Raw genomic sequence first — 22,745 nt, 5'->3', positions numbered from 1 at the left:
GACGCACTGAGCATGTCCTATAGATTTGCGATAATCAGATTGGGCACAATCCCTGTCCCACATGGGGCTGCCAGTCTAACTCTGGGAGCTGTACAGCAGGTTGCATTTTGGTATTATGGATGGGCACCCTGGAATTCTGGAGAGGCTCCTTCCCCCAGAATGAGTGGTTTTAGTTTCCACTCCTCTGGAATTACCAGCATTTCCATTTCTGTACTGCCCACTCTGTTGGATTTGTTGCGAGGCGCTGCCGACCAGAAACTTCTACCTAGGCCATTAATAGAGTGCCATGTGTCATGTGAAGCAGCATGGCCTGATGGAAAGAGCAGGAAGCTGGAAGCAAAAAGCCTGGGTTGTAATCTAGGCTGTGTCACTTGCCTGCTGTGTGACCTTAGGAAAGTCACTTAACTTCTCTGTGCCTCAGTTTCCTCATCGGTATGATGAAGGGTCAGTAATACCTGTTTTCCCTTCTACTTACGTGTGGGACAGGGACTATGTCTGACCTCAAAAATCTCCAGTGGCCGCCTGTCAACCTACGAATTAAGCAAAAACTCCTCACTCTCGGCTTCAAGGCTGTCCATCACCTCGCCTCCTCCTACCTCACCTCCCTTCTCCCCTTCTACAGCCCAGCCTGCATCCTCTGCCGCTGACCTCCTCACCGTACCTCGTTCTCACCCGTCCTGCCATCGACCCCCGGCCCACGTCCTTCCCCTGGCCTGGAATGCCCTCCCTCCACACATCCACCAAACTAGCCCTCTTCCTCCCTTCAAAGCCCTACTGAGAGCTCACCTTCTCCAGGAGGCCTTCCCAGACTGAGCCCCCTCCTTCCTCTCCCCCTCCATCCCCTCCCCACAGCACCTGTATATATGTATATATGTTTGTACATATTTATTACTCTATTTTATTTGTACATATTTATTCTATTTATTTTATTTTTGTGAATATGTTTTGTTTTGTTCTCTATCTCCCCCTTCTAGACTGTGAGCCCACTGTTGGGTAGGGACCGTCTCTATATGTTGCCAACTTATACTTCCCAAGTGCTTAGTACTGTGCTTTGCACACAGTAAGCGCTCAATAAATATGATTGAATGAATGACTGTGAGCCTGTTGTTGGGTAGAGACCTTCTCTATATGTTGCCAACTTGTACTTCCCAAGTGCTTAGTACAGTGCTCTGCACACAATAAGTGCTCAATAAATACTATTAAATGAATGAATGAATGACTTGACTGCTTGTATTTAGCAAGCTACTTGACACATAGTAAACACTGAACAGCTGACACAATTATTATTATTAATATTAATATTCACTCAGTTGTATTGAGTGCTTTGTGTGTGCAGAGCACTGTACTAGGAGCTTGGGAGAGTACAATATAACAGTAAACAGACACATTTCCAGCCCACAGCAAGCTTACAGTCTAGTAAGTAGACTTATTTCCCATCTAGGTAAATGGTTTGAATGAGAACTTGAGGATTGATCCTGGTCTATTTTCAACTAACTCTTTTCCTAAATGCTTTTTTTGCAATCAGATTTTTTAAAAAAACTTGGAAAAACTTTGGTAGTCATGAAGTCGGTTTTGGTAATAATGGAATTTTGTTTTAAATACCTCCTTTTTATAGCCTCACATGTCTTAATGAATATATGGGGTATTTCTTTTCATTAACATTAAAACATAAGTACCACAAATATTAGCCAGTAAGAGTTTGGACTTAAAGTGAGAAAATTTGGAGTGTTAAAAGAAACTTTTATGCGTAGATATTAACCCAAAAATCGACCCCCCCAAAAAAAATACAAAACCAAGGAACTAAGTTCTCTACTTTCTCTCTTATTCTTCTTGGAAGTTCAGGGAATAAGAGAAAATGAAGAATGCTTTCCAGCTTTTTCCAGCCTCCCTGCTCTAGTAGGACCTGTATGTTATTTAGCCACAACTGGGTGACGGTAGCCTTAACTCTGAATTTCTTGGCTTTTATTAGTGTAAATTAGACCCTCAGGGGTAATTATTCCACCCCAGTGCATGGGGAAGCTTCATCAGTGGGAGTCGTGCAACTAAACCCCTGCATATCCCACTGAGAACGTAACTTAATGTTGTGTTGCTGTTTGGAATACAGTACTGTATTTAGTTGAGTGTCCCGACAGCGTACTTATTTAACAAGTCCTTTAATAAACTTCCTCTTCACAAAAGATATCTATTTGAAAAATATCACTTCCTATGACTTTGTAGTGCTCCCCAGTAGAGAGAATTTGGAGCAGCACAATCTTTTCCAAAAGAAAAGAAATCGAACTTATTCCTTTAACCGGTATTCATGTAAGTGGGCTTTACTGTACTTGGTTTCCATGGAAATAGCGAACAGCTAACGTTATTTATAAGGTGGAAGTAAAATAGGGTGCCTAATGGGACCCCCTGCTGCTCTGATGAAGAGTCTTAGGAAAAAAAATCAAGACTCATGGGATTTTTTTTTTTTTACAAGGTTAATGGAAGCCCTGATTTCAGCCTTCTATAACAGAACATATTTTGGTTTGAAAAGACTAACATTAACATCCATCAAACAAATCCTCATTGGGGTCTGTGTTGCCTTTTTCGCAAGTTTTAGGATCACTTATCAGTGTATTTAGACTGGTCTGTTTTTCATCCTGGAAGTTGAGTCCGCAGTGTATCAGAGATGCTTCACTCTGTACACAAGCGCTTCAGTGTATAAAGTTCATTAGGGATAGTGGTGGTAATAAAACATCAATATGATTCATTCTGCAGGTTGTTTTAATGTGGGAAAATATGGAAATACTTTTGTTTTTAAGGCTTTATCTTTTTTTTTTTTCCATTGGTGCTGTGGAGTGGAGTTAAATCTGTGCAGTTGGAGACAGAGAGGATTATGACTTTCAGAGGGAAGGGGAAGTAGGGGTCACCCTGAATTTTTCTTACTCATTTAAAGATAAAGTGGTTAAGAATCCTTAATGAGCCAAAGGAAATTGTGCATCTTTTGGTTTTTAAAATGTGAGTATAATAAGATTTTTGACTTTTCCCACCTTTCAGTTTTAGAAGTATGACAGACCAATTCTTAGGAGTTTTGAAGGCCTGAAACAAAGCATTTGTATTTCTAAAGTCTCTTCAGGGACGGGAAAGTGTGTGTGTGCGTCTCTGTGTGTGTGTATTTGCACATGTGGGCTTTGTGTGTTTCTTTGTGTATGCTTGTTTACATTCATTTTTTCTATAAGCCAAAAAGTGATGGCTCATTTTCGTACCTGCTGAGTGCAATAGTGATCTATGTGAGAAGTAAAGCCAGATGTAAAACAGAAGGCACTGTCATTTTTATTTAGTTAGAATTTGGTTGTCCTTAACAGCCTGTTAATAATTAATAATTGTGGTATTTAAGTGCATTCTCTGTGCCAGGCACTGTACTGAGCGCTTGGGGTGAGTACAAGCAAATCAGGCTGGACATAGTCCCTGTCCCACACGGGTCTCAAAGTTTTAACCCCCATTTTACAGATGAGGTAACCGAGGCACAGAAAAGAGAAATGAGTTGCTCAAGATCACACAGCAGACGTGGCCGAGTTGGGATTAGAACCCAAGTCCTGGCCTGTGGCTGGTATCTGAAAGTATTTTAGGCTGTCATTGGTGCAGGATTATCTTTTCCTGCTTGCCTTGAATGTAAAGAAAGTGAATGTAGTGTATTTGTGGTTCTGGCAAAGCGAGGTGATTTTGTATTTTGTGATTTTGGGACTGGTCCTAGCAACAGCTACGTTTACTGAGCTCCAAGGTAGTGAGGTTTACTCTTTTATTGATTTTTTTTTTCCAGTGGGTATGTGCATGTGCACCTCTCTTTATCTCTAAAGTATCACTACTTCTTTCTTACGCTGCTTTTTCTGGGTGTTTTAAACCTTTGTTTTGTGAGGATGGAACTGCTTCTTGTTTATTTCTAAACTTGGTGTTTATCGGTGACCTTCCTTAGTGGCATAGTTTGAATTATCTATGTGCATTAGAGACAGAGGAATTTGAGTTTATTTTCCCATTGCTAGGAGCACAACTCCCAGAAGTTTCAATAAAATAGGAAAGGTTTCCACAAATGCAGTCCTGGGCATTGATCCATATCCCCAGTGGGCTGTAGCTTACACCCAGAATTCCCATTAGTGTTAATGAGAGGCACTTGCTTAAATCCCTACTCATGGAGTGAGATAAGGACCATAACTGTTTGTGGGGCCTTGGATTTTTTTGTTGATGGTGGTGGTGGCAAGAGCTTTGGTCTTGAAGTTCCTGATTTAGTTATTTAAAGAGGAGTTGAGTTGCTGTGGGATAGGGAATGCTTTACCTATTCTTGCCTGTAATTAAGTTGTTTGTTGTGAAGTTGACTAGACTTGTGAAACATTTCCAGTTCTGGGATCTGGATAAGCTTTCAGATAAGGCTTTTTAGCCTGCCTTGGCAGTGAGAAGCAAGATTCTCCTCTTTTTTCCTTTCCCCCAAAATAAAAGCATCCAGAAACTTTTGTCCCTGCTGTGGATAATGAGATCATAACATTATGGAAATGATGAGTTTGGATTTTTCCTAACCTGTCGACTTGATCGCCTGCATTTTTCAAGAATCTGTTGGTGCTTTAGGCTCCTTTACTTGCTTTCCTGTTGGTTAATCATATTTATTGAGTGCTGTGCTAAGCTCTTGGGAGAGTACAATATAACAGACATATTCCCTTCCCACAGTGCGTTTACAGTCTAGAGGGGGAGACAGATTAATATAAATAAAGAAATTACAGATACATACATAAGTGCTGTGGGATTGGGCAGGGGATAAATAAAAGGTGCAAATCAGGGTGATGCAGAAGGGAATGCAAGAAAAGGAAAAGAGCACTTAATCAGGGAAGGCCTCTTGGAGGAGATATGCCTTCAAAAAGACTTTGGGGGAGGGGGGAAATATGTCTGTCGGATATGAAGAGGGAGGTCATTCCAAGCCAGAGGCAGGACGAGGGTGAGAGGTTGGCGGCAAGATAGACGAGGTCGAGGAACATTGAGAGTTTGGCATTAGAGGAGTGTAGTGCGTGGACTGGGTTGTAATCGGTTGTAATAATAACAATAAGTAATAATGGCATTTATTAAGCGCTTACTCTGTGCAAAGCACTGTTCTAAGCCCTGGGGTGGATACAAGGTGATCAGGTTGTCCCTTGGGGGGCTCACAGTCTTAATCCCCATTTTACAGATGAGGTAACTGAGGCACAGAGAAGTTAAGTGACTTGCCCAAAGTCACACAGCTGACGATTGGTCGAGCTGGGGTTTGAACCCATGACGTCTGACTCCAAAGCCTGGGCTCTTTCCATTGAGCCACGTAGGGTTGTAGTAGTAGATTTTTACGTAGAATGTTAGGAATTATAGCATAGCGGGTGTTCTTTTGAAGCTTCATCTTGATCATCAAAATTCAGTTATTTGAATTTAGATGGCTTGAGTCCTTTATTTTTTTTTTTTTTTTGCCTTATCAGTATTACTGTACCTGGGCAAGGGCACCATCTTTGAGTCTCACTCAGTGTTGGCAGTAGAGTGTGCTGGGCAGATACCACCGCTGCCCTCTTCTCTCATAATCCACCTCCATCCTCAAATTTTTACTTGCTCGTTACCATCTGGGGGTTCCTGGATTTCCTCTTCTCCCTCCTCCCAGTCATCCTGTGTAGGATCTTTCCCCTTCTTTTCCCATACAACCACTAAGCTGATCCAGGTGCTTATCATATCCAGACTCAGCTCTGCATCAGCCTCCTCACTGGTCTCGCTGCCCTCATTCTCTCTGCTCTACAATCCATACTTTGCCAGTTGGGTTGTTTTTCTAAAACAACATTATGCATGCCTCCCCACTTCCCCAGACCTCCAATGATTATCTATTCCTCTATGCACCAAGCAGAAACTCCAGACTTGACTTTAAGGGGCGCAAATCAATTCTCATCCTTTTATTGCTCCAATCTTTTCTCCCACTACACCCCAGCTCACACTAGGCTGGCCTACTCTGTGTGCCTCTTTTCCGTGCCCTCTTCATTGTCTGGAACTCCCTCCCCCTTTAAATTTGTGAGACCACTTCTCTCCCTGTTTTCCAAAGCCTCTAGAAAACCCAATTCCTCCAGGACCCCTTCTCCAATCAGTTTCTAATGTAATCAAACGCTTAGTACAATGCTTAGCACACAGTAAGCGCTCAATAAATACAATTGAATGAATATTTCCTGCTTCTATCCCTTCTACTGCCTGTTCAGCACTTCTGTTCCACTTAAAGCACTTAAATACTCACAACCTCCCATCGCACTTTTGTATCTATCATAAATGTCCGATTTTCCATAAGCCCTAACCCAGGTACGAATCCCCTTTTTTCTTATCTGTAATTTATGGTAGTGCTTGCATCCCTTGCTGGATGATAAGCTTCTTGAAGGCAGGAATCATGACTATTGTACTCTCCAAGCACCTAGCTCTACAACCTGAAGGCTCTCAGTAAATACTGTTGATCCCATCCGTAAGCCCACTGAACAGTTAAGTTGTCTCAAGCCCCAGGTTGAGGGAACCCTGGCTTCCTGGTGAGCAGAATTTTCGAGGACGGTGTAAGGAGTCAGGGCCCTCAAGAGCCTGAGTTTCTTTCAAGTCGTGCTGGAAAAAGTTGGGGAGGCAGTGAGGGGGTCATTCTAAGGAACTTAGGGTAGAATTTCCTTTCCTTAAATGCCTCCTCTCCCAACTTGGGGGTTTCTGCGTGAGGTTAGTTGCACCCTGCCAGGGATAATTGTGCAGGGGGCAGTCCCGCTGTTGGGTAGGGACTGTCTCTATATGTTGCCGACTTGTACTTCCCAAGCGCTTAGCACAGTGCTCTGCACACAGTAAGCGCTCAATAAATACGATTGATTGATTGATTGGGGAGGACTGTCTCTCATTGTCAGTCACCTGGCCCTATTTAGGGCCTTATCCTAGAGCAGTATGAGAGAGTCATTAGGCAGAGGAGGGTTTGGCTTATTCTCCGTTAGAGTGTAAGCTATTTGTGGGCTTGAAACATGTCAGTTATTTTGTCCTTTTCTAGTGCCTAATACAGTGTTTTGCTCCAAATTGACCCTCAATAAATTATAATAATAATGATCGTATTTGTTAAGCACTTACCATGTGTCAAGCCCCATTCTAAGTGCTGGGGCACGCACAAATTAGGTCGACCTAGGGCTCGCAATTGAAGTAGGAAGAAGAACGGGGTCTGAACCCCCATTTTATAGGTGAAGAAACTGAGGCACAGAGAAGTTAAGTGACTTGGCTAAGGTCACACAACAGGCACGTGGAGGAACCAGGTTTAAAACTCCCATCATTTGACCTCCAGATCTGTGCTCTTTTCCACAAGGCCATTACTGCAGTACCACTTCCTCAGGCTGAATCTGGGGCAGCTCTACAACTTGTCCTGCTCCTGTTCCTACTGTATAGTGGCATTTATTAAGCGCTTACTACTACTAGTTTAGCCCCTCCTGTTTCTTTCCAGGCCCTCCTTCATTTGCATAAAGTTTCATGGCTATTAAGGTACACTGTCCAGGGAGCCAGAATTTTTGATTAACAGAATCATATTTGTTTAGAGACTGAGAAAGTGATTTTTGTAATGGGAAATATTTGTCCAAATGTGACTTTAATCAAAACCCTCCTTTTCTCATTTTGGTCCTTAGTTATAATCAGTTTTTATTTCATTAAAATGTTTTCTGTAATTTATTTAATCCCCAACTAGGAGTGTATCGGTTTTGTGGTTTACTGAAAGATGATTGTCCTCCAATTTTTTATCTACAGCAAGTTTTTTCTCTTTTGAAAAACTAAATGCATCTCTTCACCTGCCCACCTGTAGGCTATTTCACTACTGATTTGCAGGTGATCAGATAGTGAATGGGAAATAAAAGGGGATGGACCTAAAATATATTCCTATTTTTAGCATGTCTATTCAAACGTTCAGTGGGGAAAGAGTTTCAAACTTAAAAGAGGTTTTTCAATTTTTCTGAGGATTTCTGTTACCCATGTTACTACTGTCTCCTATGTTTGGAGGAGAATTGTCTGTAAATGAAACTTACTCCTTTGGTGTTAGCTGTTTAGGTACAAGTTAGCTGTTCAGGCTCTTTATTTTGTGCTATCCAGAACTGTTCCCTTTAATAAGCACCATAGTTTTGCAGTTATCATAACATAATTTTCCACCTGCTGGAATAAATCATTCTCCTTGTGGTGATTAAAATGATATCACTGGAGGAGGGGGAGAGCTGAGAGATTGTAAAGCTGCTCATGATAAAGAATGGAAATGCTAAAGTGATAGGAGTGTCAGTTGAATGCTTTCTGGGAATTAATGCTTCCTGCTGAAAGGCTGGATATTTTAATTTTTTTATTGGTCCAATATGCTCTTAAATGACCAAACTTAGATGAAAAGTCTGGAGGATAGAGGGAGCAGGATTCTGTGAAATGTCTGACGTTGAAAATATCACAAGGTGTGACATGTATTACAAATTTGTCATGTTAACCAGGGGAGAAGTAGATTAGAGGAAGACCAGTATTAGCTTGTGTAGAGGAGAGAGAAGGGATAGCTCATTAATAACATTTATTTGGCTCCCATGGTGTTTACAGCAATATTTGAGGTATTTGGGAGTGTATAAAGAAAATTGAATTGAAGACAGAGCCTGCCTTCAAGGAGCTCACGACATAGAGCTGTTTAATATTTAACATTCAAATAATTGCCGCTTGTCAAGATTGCTCAAAGGTTGGAAAAACAGAGAAGAGCAATGCATAACACCAGTTGAGGAATGGAAAGAAAGAGAAATTTCTACACTATAACTTCTTAGAAGGAAAAGATAAAGGAGAATTTAGAATAATTGAGGAAAATTCTAAAGTACAGGTGAAACCTTGATAGAATACATTGTATCGATAGTGAGAACTGCAGTATTGTAGGAGGGAGCAGAAGTGCATTCATTTGTGCTAGAGTGCACATTTTCGTTCTATATTTTAATTAGCAAAAGTGAAGGCAGGATTAGACAACATCCTTCCTCCACAAGTGCTTGTTCATATTAAATGCAGTGTGTGGCTGGATAGAACTTGTGCACAGGTGTGTGGTTTCAAGCAAAAATGCAAGTGTTTCTTAACATGGGATTCTTCAGGAATGCAATCCCTGCACTGTTAGGAGAATTGACTGTACTTTTGAAAATTGTGAGTAAATGATTTATCCAAATACAGCATTATTTGTCATCTTTAAACTTGTTCATGATAAAGCTCACTTATAATTCTGAAAGACTCTACTCCAAAATAAATAATGCATTTTGTACGATAGGAAAAAAGTTGTTAGAGCGAATACATGAGACTCAGGAAAAGTTAGAGTATGCCCACTGTCCTAAAAAAGGAGGCCTTCTCTGGTCCTACAAATCAATGTGGGTAAAATCCGTAATGGATCCAACAAAATGCCAAAAATTGGTTAAGGTTTGATCATCATGAAAAACACCCATTTTATAAGGAAAGTGGGCCAATCTAAAGAGCAGGAAGGAAAGTGTTGAGAAATTTACTTTCATTGATAAGTCCTGTTATTTTCAACTAACCATCTCTTTGTATGTGAGTTTTCCCACTCTGTAAAATGAAGAGAATGAGTACCAACGACCATGAAATTAATGTATTTAAATATACATAATTATATACAGTTAAGGTGAAGTTAAATTCTTATTATTTAGATTCAACTCATTAATCTCATATATGTTTCAACTTTCCTGTTTAACCCAGTGGAGGAGAGGAATCCCATAAGAGGGGGGCAGAGGAGGTCCAGAGTTCCTAATCTGATATCGGCTTAATCTGCTCTCTATGAAACAAAAAAAAAAAAACATTGAAGGCCGGGTGTCAGAGATGGCGCACGGCTGGGTTAGGTGGGTTTTCCATTTAGATAAGGTGTCTCCTTAACTGTAGATCTCTCGTGTTGAGCTGGAACACAGCCAAGCTAAGAGTTCCCTTGAGTTTCCTTCCTTGCTGTATGTGAAGCTGTGTAACTTTGTTATCTCTTCATGACTTTTAAGGTTGTGTGGTATTTTTTCCCCCTACTTCCTTAAATCTGGTGCAGCTCTCCAATCCCCAAACTCCTTTTGATTTCATATCGTGAGCAAATCTGTGCTGTCATCTAATTCTTTGTTTCCCTCTTTTGTTGCAGGGGAGCTAGAGAGCTGAAGGAGAGCCAGTTTTCCAAAACCTGGTAAGTACTTTTTACTAGGCAGTCCTGAAGCTAGATGGGTAATCATTCAAGATGTTCAAGTATTTTTGAAAATAGTTCTCTCCCATAAACAAAGTTCTGCTGTTTCCACTGAGTAAAAGTGAGGTCTTCCCTAATTTTATATAGCCATATCTCAATTTCCTCTCCATCCAAACTGCTACCACATTAATACAGTCATTCATCCTATCCCGCTTAGATTACTGCGTCAGGCTCCTTTCTGACCTCCCAACCTCCTGCCTCTCCTCACTCCTGTCCATACTTCACTCTGCTGCCCTGATTATCTTTCTACAGAAATGTTCAGTACTTGCCACCCCCATCTCAAAAATCTCCAGTGGTTTGCGTATCCGCCTCCGTGTCAAACAAAAACTCCTCGCCACTGGCTTTAAAGCACTCTCATCGCCTTGCCCCCTCCTACCTCACCTCGCTTCTCTCCTCCTACAACCCAGCCCGCACACTTCGCTCCTCTGAGCCCACTGTTGGGTAGGGACTGTCTCTATATGTTGCCAACTTGTACTTCCCAAGCGCTTAGTACAGTGCTCTGTACACAGTAAGTGCTCAATAAATACGATTGTTGATTGGTGCTAACCTTCTCATTGTGCCTCGATCTCGCATGTCTCCCCGCCGACTCCTGGCCCACGTCCTATCTCTGGCCTGGAATGTCCTCCCTCCTCAAATCTGCCAGACAGTTACTCTCCCTCCTTCAAAGTCTTACTGGAGGCACATCTCCAAGAGGTCTTCCCAGGCTAAGCCCCACTTTTCCTCATCTACCACTCCCTCTGTGTCACCCTGACTTGCCCCTTTTATCCTTAGAACAGTGCCTTGCACATAGTAAGCGCTTAATAAATGCCATTATTAATTACTCTTCCCTCCCCACCTCGGAACACTAATGTATATATCTGTGACTTTATTTATTTATATTGATGTCTGTTTATTTGTATGGAAACATGTTTCCCCCAGTCTAGACCGTGAGCTCGTTGTGGGCAGGGATTGTCTGTCTTAATTGCTGTAGTGTACTTACTTTATCAAGCGCTTAGTACAGTGCTCTGCGCACAGTAAGCCTTCAGTAAATATAATTGAATGAATGAATGAACTTGGGCTTTTGATAATACGCTTGGGCTGATATGCTGTTGCATTCGATAACTTGTTAAATGTGAAGTCTTTGCTGCCGAAATCATCCTAGTTCAGCATTGAAGTTGAGGTGTCAAGAAGTTCAAAAGTTAAGGTTCTCTTTATGATTTGTGTTAATTTGCTATTCAGTGTGAGAGCCTTAATGTTTGTCCCCTGTGGACTGTGAGCTTGTTATGGGCAGGGAATGGGTCTGCTAATTATATTGTATTGTACTCTCTCAAGCACATAGAACAGTGCTGTGCACCTAGTAAGTGCTCAGTAAATACAGTTGAATGATTGTCAATATTGTTGGTTTTCTGAAATGGTAGGAACCTTGACTTTGAATTTCCTGGCACTTGAGCATTTAGATTAACCTTACTGTTGCATTGGCCTCGTGTGGTATTGGATTTCTTTTGCAAGTTTGAAAGGAGAACAGAAGGTGCTATTAGAGAGTGGAGGGTTTGAAGATGGCAGTAAGAGAGGGAAGAAGAAAGAGAGCAAGTGTTTTAAGATGTTAAGAGGGGATGGGGTCAGAGGCACAGGTAGAGGGGCTAGATTTTGGAAGTGGGTAGAAAATCTCCTCTTGAGAAATGCCTCTACCAACTCTGTTACATTGTGCTGTCCCAAGTGCCAAGTTCAGTGCTGTGCATACAGTAAGTGCTCACGAAATACAATTGATTGATTGATGTCTGGGACATGGTATTGACACCTACTTGTTTTGTGGTGTTGTCTGTCTCCCCTTTCTAGACTGTGAGCCCATTGTTGGGTAGGGACCATCGCTATATGTTGCCAATTTGTACTTCCCCAGTGCTCTGTGCAGTGCTCTCCACACAGTAAGTGCTTAATAAATACCATTGAATGAATGAATGGAAGTCTGAGTGAAAGGGTTAAGAGATGTCAGTGAGTCAGGAAGGTAAGAGAGGGGCTCTGAGCTTAGGCAGTTGGGAGCCAGTGGTTTCCAATTTTTCAACAAAAGAGTTGGCAAGGTCATCAGGGGACAAGAGATAAGGAATATGAGGACACTAGGGGGTTCAGGAGACTACTAAATGTCTGGAGTATTTTTATTCCGTGTTAGTATTCCTAGAGGAAGGAGAATTTTGCGTAAAATGGCAATGCATTTGAGGTTTTTTTATTTAAAGAAAAATTAAGTTCAAGTTGAGAAAACTTTCTTATAAGGGGTAGTCCCTGTCCAGCGGTGAGGAACCGAGTAGGGTCAATCAGTCGCATTTATCGAGCGCTTACTGTGTGCAAAGCACTTTACGAAGCACTTGGGAGAGTACAATATTAACAACAAACAGACACATTGCTGCCCACAATGAGCTCAGTGTCTAGAGGGTCCTAACCAAACTGCTCGGACCCGATATTCTGATCTAGCTCATGCCCCGGCAATCCACTCCCCACAAATTTTGGACTTCTACCCACCTGAACCCCCTTCCAGGCCAGTGGGGGTAGGCTGCCCTGCTCTGCCCAGTAGGAAATAAATCCCAGTATTCCGCGTGGGCGATTTTCACCCCTACCTAAAAGTGAGCCCGGGAGCTGAGGTTGTAGCCGATGGGTGAGGCCCAGACAGGGTTGTGCAGCTGGCCTACGCTTCATCCCACCCCTGCAAGACTCTAGTGCCAGCTGATTCAGGCTATTGGTATCTGCTGCAAGCATTAATATGTGGGCCGTCTTTAAAAACACGCCTTGAACAGAGCACCTGGTTTACGCTCCGTGACCCTGCCGCGGTTCACCTTGCAGTAGCTGCTTGTTTCCTTCAAAATTCTCAACTTGGTCCAAACAGGATTCCTGTTGGAAAGGCTTATAACCTTAAAGCAGCTTTTACAAATTTAGCCAAGAGTGCGTTTTATGTTAGACTTTGTCCTGGCCAAGAAAGTTTTAAAATGAAGGCTGCCTGAGCTATCTAAGCATACAAAAATTTTCTTTTAAAAGCGCTCAATATGTGCTGCCTCATTTTTGCATAAGTAAAACGTGGATGAATTACTTTGTTCAGACAGACCAATGCACTGAAATTGCTGCCCAGAAAGAAACTGCTGAGCATTTGTTCTTGAAGGAAGAAGAGTTTAAAGAGAGCCTCTCATTTGTCTCCTAAATTGTAGTATTGCTATAGAGTGGCTTTTTTAACCCCTTATATTTGTTTTGAAATCAGACGAGTAATTGGCATTTACAGCATTTGCCAAATAAAGTCCCATCCCTTTGTGCGTCTCTCTAATAAGCAGGCAGCAGTCTGACAGTTAGTAAAAGCTGTCAGCTCTTCGTTAGCAGGAGTTGTAGACTTTATCGTGCTAGAACTCTTATTATATGACATTTAGAACCTCCACGTTGAACCTGATTTTATTTCTTCGGTTCCTGAGCGTTGCATTTGACACCGTGGAATTTTCTGATGCTTTCTCCACCTTTAAAACAGTATTTTCCATTTCCAGGGCTTTGCAATATTGAGATGGTAGTTCACTAACTTGTAATAATCTTACCTGCTACTAAAGAGAGAGCAAAACCCCTTGATTTTTAAGTTTGTCTCTTTTTTCAGCTGCAGGCTGGAAACTGGTCAGGCCAAAAATAAAATCTTGACACCACTTTTGGTTAAACTTCCAAGGTGGTTTTTCTTGTAAGAGAAAACCGAGACCTGGGTTTTTGAGAAAATAAAATCAAATAGACCTAATTAAAGTACTACTTTCCAAATAACACAAGACACAATGCTGGTAGTGTAAGCTCTGTTAGTATTTAAAAAAAATTAAAGCCACACTCTTAAGTGTACACTTTGTATGGGTAACGTTTGTTTATTTGTTGAAAGAAAAAAATTATCTGCCAGTCAATGGCCTCCTAATAATAATAGCCTCCCAGTTGGAGAGTGTGTGTCTCTGTGTTTGTTATAACAATTCCACAGATTTAAGGAAAATAATAGGGGATTGAATTATTCTAAGTATCAGTGTGGCACTGTTCGATTTTTCCCCTTTCATATTACTTTCAACAGAGCATTTTCCTTTTCTTCATTCTTTCATTTGTTCAGTCGTATTTATTGAGCGCTTACTGTATGCAGAGCACTGTACTAAGTGCTTGGAAATCACAGTTCGGCACCAAGTCACAGCTCTCCTCTTTCAAATCTCTTCTCAAAACATCTTACTTCCCTGAAGCTGTCAATGACAGTTCCATGGTATGATATATTTCTCCCTGCCCCCACAAATATAAATGCTAAGGAACTTTGCACCTCTGAGATTTATCCCCCTTTCAATTAGTTTTGAAGCTGTTTAACCTACTTTGTAAGCCCTAGGAGGAGTATCATTGGTTCCTGTGCACTGGTAGTTTACAGCGATTAAGCAGTAATATTAATAAAATCATAGTGCTCGTGAAGAATGAATAGTACACTTGAGGGGACTTTCATTAAAGTTGTAGAAATCACTTTAAAATTTTCGGAAATAATTTTGGATGAAATGGTGCCTAATTTGGGCCTTGTTCAAAGGCAAAAGTCTAAAAACAGGCTCTAAGGAAAATGAGTATTACTAGAATTAGGTTATATGAGCTAGGTTCAGGGGAGGACCTCTGGATTCATTTTTGTAATTCTTTTGATTCGGAAAACAACTGAATAACTGCCTTAAACGGGAATTTCTAAGACCCGACCAGGAGAGGAAATTTAAATCAATTTTGAAATCTTTTGGAAGTTGTATCCAAATGCATCTCTTTATAAAAGAACCTCTACTAGCCACTACAATAAAGGAAACACACCAACCCTCAGATCCATGAATTAAGGGAACAAGTGACCCTTCAGACAATGGAGTATTTATTAATAATAATAATAATAATAATAATAATGGTATTTAAGTGCTTACTATGCGCAGAGCACTGTTCTAAGTACTGGGGAGGTTACAAGGTGATCAGGTTGTCCCATTGGGGGCTCACAGTTTTAATCCTCATTTTACAGATGAGGTAATGGAGGCACAGTAATAATAGTAATGATGGCACTTAAGCGCTTGCTATGTGCAAAGCACTGTTCTACGTGCTGGGGAGGATACAAGGTGATCAGGTTGTCCCGTGGGGGGCTCACAGTCAGATGAAGTAACAGAGGCACAGAGAAATTAAATGACTTGCCCAAAGTCACACAGCTGACAGTTGGTGGAGCCGGGATTTGAATTCATGACCTCTGACTCCAAAGCCCATGCTCTTTTCCCTTAGCCACACTTCTTTTCCAATTTAATGTCCAGTTGAATTATGAAAAATTTGGTACTATATTCAAAAGACTGTTTCCCTTTAAAAAATGGAAAGGGGTAATTATATTTCAGCAGTGTTAAGCCTTATAGTATTGTAAAGTAATAAAAATGATAAAAAAAGAATAATGATAACGGTGGTATTGGTTAAGCAGTTACTGTGTGCCATGCACTGTAGTAAGCACTGGGGTAGATACAAGAGAGTAAGGTTAAACATAGTCCCTGTCTAGATGGGACTTACAGTCTACGCCGAAGATTCTATGGATGAGTTTCCTACAGATGAGGAAACTGAGGCACAGAGAAGTTGTGACTTTCCCAAAGTTACACAGCAGACAAGTGATGGAGCCAATTGTTAGAACCCAGGTCCTCTGAATCCCAGGCCCATGCTCTCTCCACTAAGCCATGTTGCTTTTCCGTGAACCTGTTATGAATAGTGTGGGCGCGTTCAAGATACGACCCATCCTTTTGTTTTCCATTTCTTGGCTATTTAAGTTTTCAAATACTGTATACATTATATTGACCTCCCTGCCTTCAGTTTCACCCCACTCCAGTCCATACTTCACGCTGGTAAAAAAAAAAAAAAAAAAGTTCCACCCATATCTCTCCATGCTTCAGAAGTCTCCGCATCAAAAAGACACTTTTAAAACACTCCATCAGCACACTTTGCTCCTCCAACGCCAGCTTGCTCGCTAGGCCTCAGTCTCATCTGTCTCGAGACAATCCCATGCTTGCATTCTCCCTCCTGACTGGAATTCCTTTCCCCTGCATATTAACAGATCACCACTCTCCCTACCTTCAAACCTTAGTTAAATCATGCCTCCTCCAAGAGGCCTTCCCTAATCATCCCCTCATTTCTCATACAATTCACCCTCCTTTCTGCATCGCTTTACACACTTGGGTCTGTGCCCCTTAAGCCCTTTGATTCTTTCCCCAGCCCAGCCCCACATCACCTTATGTCCTTATAATTATCCTTATATGATCACCTTATATCCTCCCCAGCGCTTAGAACAGTGCTTTGAACATAGTAAATGCTTAACAAATGCCATTATTGTTGTTGTTATTATCACCCTTAAGCACTTTGATACTCACTCCTCCCTAGTGCCACAGCACTTATGTACATACTCTTATGCTGTTTTCCTTTGTAATTTATTTTAATTTCTCTCCCCCACTAGATTGTAAACTCCTTCAAAGCCTTTTTGAAGGCACACCTCCTCCAAGAGACCTTCCCCAACTAAGCCGTCATTTCCTCATTTCCCACTCTCTTCTGCACTGCTGTGATTTGCTCCCTTCCTTCACCCCAACTCCTCAGTCCCACAACACTTACGTACAGATCTGTAATTCATTTATATTAATATCTGTCTACCCTTCAAGACTGTGAGCTTGTTGTGGGCAGGCAATGTGTCTACCAATTCTGTGGTTTGTACTCTTCCAAGTGCTTAGTACAGTGCTCAGCACAGAGAAAGCGATAATAAATGTGATTGATGGATTGACTGACAGGACTCTTGTCTACCAACTGTATTGTTTTGTTCTCTCCCAAGCGCTTAGTACAGTATCCTCCCCTCAATAAATACCACTGACTGATTCAATACCATTAATTGGTAGTGGACTGCCTGCAGATTGAAAGGTAGCTATACATTTTTCAAGCTAGTATTGCAGGAGAATTATGAAGAATAATTTCTTTGGGAAGCATTTAATTGGCATTATATTGTCATACTTTTACGTATGAAAATTAATACCATTCTAATGAACATTTTCAGTTTTTGTATTCTGTAAGAAACTCTACCATATAAACAATTTTCTACAGGTAACTATAATGGAAACACTTTGTGTCCCACACAGGCGAAGCGAGAAGAGTTTATTATTCTAAACAGAGCGTAAAGGAACTGTGGAATTAGTGAAGACACCTAGAAAAAAGTGGAGAAGGTAGAGGATGGAGTTGCAGACTCTACAGGAGGCCCTCAAAGTGGAAATTCAAGTTCACCAGGTAAGTTACATTATTTGAGTGGCTTACTCCTCCGGATATGGCTGCACAAGTTCTACCAGGTCAGTTCTATCAGGTAATCTCATATCTAGAACTCATCTTTCTTTTACAATAAAGGTAAAACAATTAGATATTGAATGTGAATCCTGTCATCCCTCTGTCAAGAAGAGTTTTTAACTTTAATACTCCTGTAATATGGAACTCACTTTGAGTAATAAAACACTGTAAAAAACAGGAGCTGAAGTTACTGCTAAAGAGGGTAATAGGCAATAGATGGGATGTGTTTCTGAAGGACTCAGTATAAGGAAGAGTGTGTGTTTAAAGCTGACTTGGAAAACATGCTTAACTCCAGTTTCATATGGTGTATAGCAAATGACTTGGAGTTGGGTTTTCAAAATTCTTAATTTTATGGAGGGAAGGATTTTTTCTTTTTAATGGACGTGTCATAGCTAATTAGACAAATGATCTATCTAGGCCAGTGTTCTACCTCTGACAGTGACAATAAAGGGTACATGGAAGGACAGTGTGTCACCTATTTACATAGTATTTTGGTGGGTTATAGGGGAAGGAGTAGAAGAAGAATTTATCTAAAACCCTTTAGGCCATTTGCTGTTTTACCTTAAATCCCGTCCTACCTCAGAATGAAGTGTGTTGTTTCTCCATCCCTGTGATGGGGATTTTATTCTGGATTTTATCATCATCATCAGTGATGTTTATTGAGCACTTACTATGTGCAGAGCACTGTACTAAGCGCTTAGGAGGGTGCAACGGAGTTGGCAGACACGGTCCCTTGTCCTCAATAAGTTTACAGTCTAGAGGGGGAGAAAGACAATATAAATAAATAATTGGCAATTATACCAATTGGTATACCTCATAGCTATATGTGTGTGTGTGTGCGCGCGCGCTTTGAGGTGACTTTCAAATGCCCAAAGGTCACAGATCCAGGTTTACTCTAGGATGCATACAGGTCACACAGCTGACAAGAGAAGCAGTGTGGCTCAGTAGGAAAGAGCACCAGCTTTGGAGTTAGAAGTCATGGGTTCAAATCCCGGCTCCACCAGTTGTCAGCTGTGTGACTTCGGGCAAGTCACTTAACTTCTCTGTGCCTCAGTTACCTCATCTGTAAAATAGGGATTAAGACTGTGAGCCCCACGAGGGACAATCTGATCACGTTGTAACCACCCCAGTGCTTAGAAGAGTGCTTTGCACGTTGTAAGCACTTAATAAATGCCATTATTATTATTATTATTATTATTATTATTATTATTATTATTGTGCCAGGCTGCAGACATTTGCCAAGGCAACCCTCCGTGGTCAGAACTTGGAGGACGCTTGGCTTGCTTTGTCGTCATTATTCAGACCTGAACAGCTCCAGTGAGTGTACCCCATAATTGTCCAGGTAATGTGCTGCCTCCATCTTGTCACTGAATAGATTTGAACCCGAAAGAGGCATCTGAAGTTAAGTTGAAATGTCTGGAGGATAGCAGCTAGTGGAGAAAGAAAACCAATTGCCTCAGCTCCCACCCCAGTGCCACAGCATGATGTCATCCAAAATTAGTGAACTCCCATCACAGATTTGCAAGCACTGGCACCCCTTTATAGAAAAGAAGATAGAAAAATATTGTACATTCACTCAGAGCTGGCTCTTAAGTCTCCTTTGGCCAGGTGGGAGTAATCAAATCTGCAACGAAAATTAGACTATACAGATTTTGAATAAAATATTGGCTTTAACTGCAGACAAACTGTATTCTGATTCTGGTCCCTAATTTGATGGGCTGCCCCCTCGTTTAGCAACATCCTCTTCCCTCTTCTCGTTAGTGGAAGGCTCTCTACATGGTTCCTGTGGACCCAAGGCCGTGCGACAAGCTTCTTCAGTTTGAATCCAGAGAGTATACAGAAAAATGTGCCCCCTTTGAGACCTCTCCCCTTTGTCCTAGTCCTTCCTTGGAAATGACTGGGCTTCAACTAATGTCAACCTATGAGCCTGCCCCTCCAGGGGTGACTGACAGGGCATGCAAATAGATTTCACCTTTTGGCCAGGTTTGACTTGTGGCCCGTTCCTGTGGCCTAGAAGCTGTCATTTCCCCCTTCTTATTTGTGCAGTCCCAAACCATCACTTACGCCTTTCCTTTCATTCGTTTATTCAGTTGTATTTATTGAGTGCTTACTGTGTGCAGAGCACTGTACTAAACTGCTTGGGAAGTTCAAGTTGGCAACATATAGAGACGCTCCCTACCCAACCGCGGGCTCACAGTGTGGAAGGGGGAGACAGACAAGAAAACAAAACATGTAGACAGGTGTCAAAGTCATCAGAACAAATAGAATTAATGCTATATGCACATCATTAACAAAATAGAATAGTAAATATGCACAAGTAAAATAGAGTAATAAATCTGTACAAATATATATGCAAGTGCTGTGGGGAGGGGACGGAGGTAGGGCCGGTGGGGTGGGGTGGGGAGGAGGAGAGGAAAAAGGGGGCTCAGTCTGGGAAGGCCTCTTGGAGGAGGTGAGCTCTCAGTAGGGCTTTGAAGGGAGGGAGAGAGCTAGTTTGGCGGGTGTGTGGAGGAGGGCATTCCAGGACAGGGGAAGGACTTGGGCCAGAGTTCGACGGCGGGACAGGCGAGAACGAGGTACAGTGAGAAGGTTAGCGGCAGAGGAGTGGAGGGTGCTGGCCAGGCTGTAGAAGGAGAGAAGGGAGGTGAGGTAAGAGGGGGCGAGGTGATGGACAGCCTTGAAGCCAAGGGTGAGGAGTTTTTGCTTGATGCATAGGTTGACAGGCAGTCACTGGAGATTTTTGAGGAGGGGAGTAACATGCCCAGAGCGTTTCTGCACGATGATCCGGGCAGCAGACTGAAGTGGGGAGAGACAGGAGGATGGGAAATTCAAGAGGAGGCTGATGCAGTAAGCCAGTCGGGATAGGATGAGATTGAACCAGCAAGGTAGGGGTTTGAATGGAGAGGAAAGGGCGGATCTTGGCGATCATCATTAATCGTGTTCAACTTACTATGTGCAGAGCACTGTACTAAGTGCTTGGGAAGTACAAATTGGCAACATATAGAGACAGTCCCTACCCAACAGTGGGCTCACAGTCTAAAAGGCGATGTTGCGGAGGTGAGACCGACAGGTTTTGATGACGGATTGGATGTGTGGGGTGAATGAGAGAGCGGAGTCGAAGATGAGACCAAGGTTGTGGGCTTGTGAGGCGGGAAGGATGGTAGTGCCGTCTACAGTGATTGGAAAGTCAAGGAGAGGACAGGGTTTGTGAGGGAGGGTAAGGAGGTTAGTCTTGGACATATTGAGTTTTAAATGGTGGGCAGACATCCAAATGGCAATGTCCTGAAGGCAGGAGGAGATAAGAGCCTGAAGGGAAGGAGAGAGAGCAGGGGCAGAGATGTCGATTTGGGTGTCATTATCGTAGAGATGGTAGTTGAAGCCATGGGAGCGAATGAGGTCACCAAGGGAGTGAGTATAAATAGAGAACAGAAGGGGACCGGGAACTGACCCTTGAGGAACCCCTACAGTAAGGGGATGGGAGGGGGAGGAGGAGCCCGCAAAAGAGACTGAGAATGAACGGCCGGAGAGATAAGAGGAGAACCAGGAGAGGACGGAGTCTGTGAAGCCAAGGTTGGATAGCGTGTTGAGGAGAAGGGGGTGGTCCACAGTGTCGAAGGCACCTGAGAGGTCGAGGAGGATTAGGATAGAGTAGGATCCGTTGGATTTGGCAAGAAGGAGGTCATTGGTGACGTTTGAGGGGGCAGTTTCGGTGGAGTGTAGCCAGATTGGAGGGGGTCGAGGAGAGAGTTGGCGTTGAGGAATTTGATGCAGCGGGTGTAGACAACTCATTCCAGGAGTTTGGAAAGGAAGGGTAGGAGGGAGATAAGGTGATAACCAGAAGGGGAGGTGGGGTCAAGAGAGGGTTTTTTTAGGATGGGGGAGACGTGGGAACGTTTGAAGTCAGAGGGGAAAGAACCAGTGGAGAGTGAGCAGTTGAAGATGGAAATTAAAGAGGGGAGGAGAGAAGGGGCGAGAGATTTTCTTTTTTTCCTTCTTTCCTTCTTTTCAAGTGGAAAATGGATCACTTTTATAAGTTGTTTATACAATGCCATTTAATAATTATGGTATTTGTTAAACACTTAATGTGTGCCAAGTACTGTTCTAAACGCTGGGGTAGATATAAGGTAATCAGGCCTGACACAGTCCCTGTTCTGCATGGGGCTCACAGTCTCAATCCCCATTTTACAGATGAGGTAACTGAGGAGTAGAGAAGTGAAGTGACTTACCGAAGGTCACACAGAAGACAAGTGGCGGAGCCAGGTTTAGGACCCAAAACCTCTGACTCCTAAAGCCCTTGCCACTAGACCATGCTGCCATTTGCAACATCTAAATTCCGTAGACTTTAGTCCGTGAAGTCTGATACATTTATTAGCAAAGACCGCATACCCTTGGTCATGTAAACGATGAGTAGAACCTGTATCCATGAACATGAAGTCTAAACTTTGTCATGTTCCAAAACCATACACAGGACACCTGTTAACTAGAGGAGCCCACAATCCTGTCTCGTAACCACTGCAACAGCTATATCACCATCTAAGAAACAGTACCCTAAATTACACCCAGAATCCAAGTACACCCACAACAGAGAGTAAGTGAAAGAAAAAACTCAGATTATCCAACACACCTGTTACTCTGAGCCAGAATTAAAATGTTCCCTAACAGTCTTATGTCCGAATAAGTCCACAGTTCAATCCCCAGCGATGCATCGTTCTCTTAATAAGTGGTGCTTCTGCTGTCTGGCCTCCTTCTAGTCTGTCATCTGTGGATCTTCTTGTCTACAGGTACCACCCAGTTTGTCTCGGTTGTGATTCCAGGGAGGGGGTTTTGTGCATCTCTTCTCCACCCGCCCCACCACAAGCAGTTTTGCTCTACCTCAGGTCTTAGACAATCACAACCAGCTGTACCACTTTCATATGTATCAATTTACCCACTCTACTATTTAAGCACTTTTTCATTTAACCCTCTTTTCATTTTCTGCTTGCTCTTATCTGAATTATTCTGTGTCTCTCTCCGCTGTTAGATTGTGAGTTCCCTGGGGGCAAAGATAATAAAAATTGTGGTATTTGTTAAGTGACACAACTACACTAAGAGCTGGGGTACATACAAGATGGGCTAGACAAAGTTCCTGTCCCACAGGGGAGTCACAGCTTAAGGGGGAGGGAGAACTGGTATTAATCCCTATTTGACATACGAGGAAACTAATGACACAGAGAAGGGG

The 22,745-nt window shown here is 42.3% G+C and overlaps 1 protein-coding gene across 7 annotated transcripts in view; it reads left to right on the top strand.

Annotated features, from left to right (window-relative positions):
• Window positions 1-22,745, top strand: part of PHF21A (PHD finger protein 21A) — a 230,196-nt gene that overhangs the window by 20,633 nt on the left and 186,818 nt on the right. For all 7 annotated transcript variants that reach the window (XM_038764899.1, XM_038764902.1, XM_038764897.1 and 4 more), the window contains exons 2-3: window positions 10,124-10,165; window positions 17,329-17,473. In XM_038764899.1, the coding sequence (XP_038620827.1) occupies window positions 17,420-17,473 (54 nt within the window). In that variant the 5' untranslated portion in view covers window positions 10,124-10,165; window positions 17,329-17,419. The remainder of the gene's footprint in view (window positions 1-10,123; window positions 10,166-17,328; window positions 17,474-22,745) is intronic.

Source organism: Tachyglossus aculeatus, chromosome 22, assembly GCF_015852505.1.
Source record: "Tachyglossus aculeatus isolate mTacAcu1 chromosome 22, mTacAcu1.pri, whole genome shotgun sequence".
Taxonomy (NCBI): domain Eukaryota; kingdom Metazoa; phylum Chordata; class Mammalia; order Monotremata; family Tachyglossidae; genus Tachyglossus; species Tachyglossus aculeatus.
This window is presented reverse-complemented; position numbering and strand designations above follow the sequence as displayed.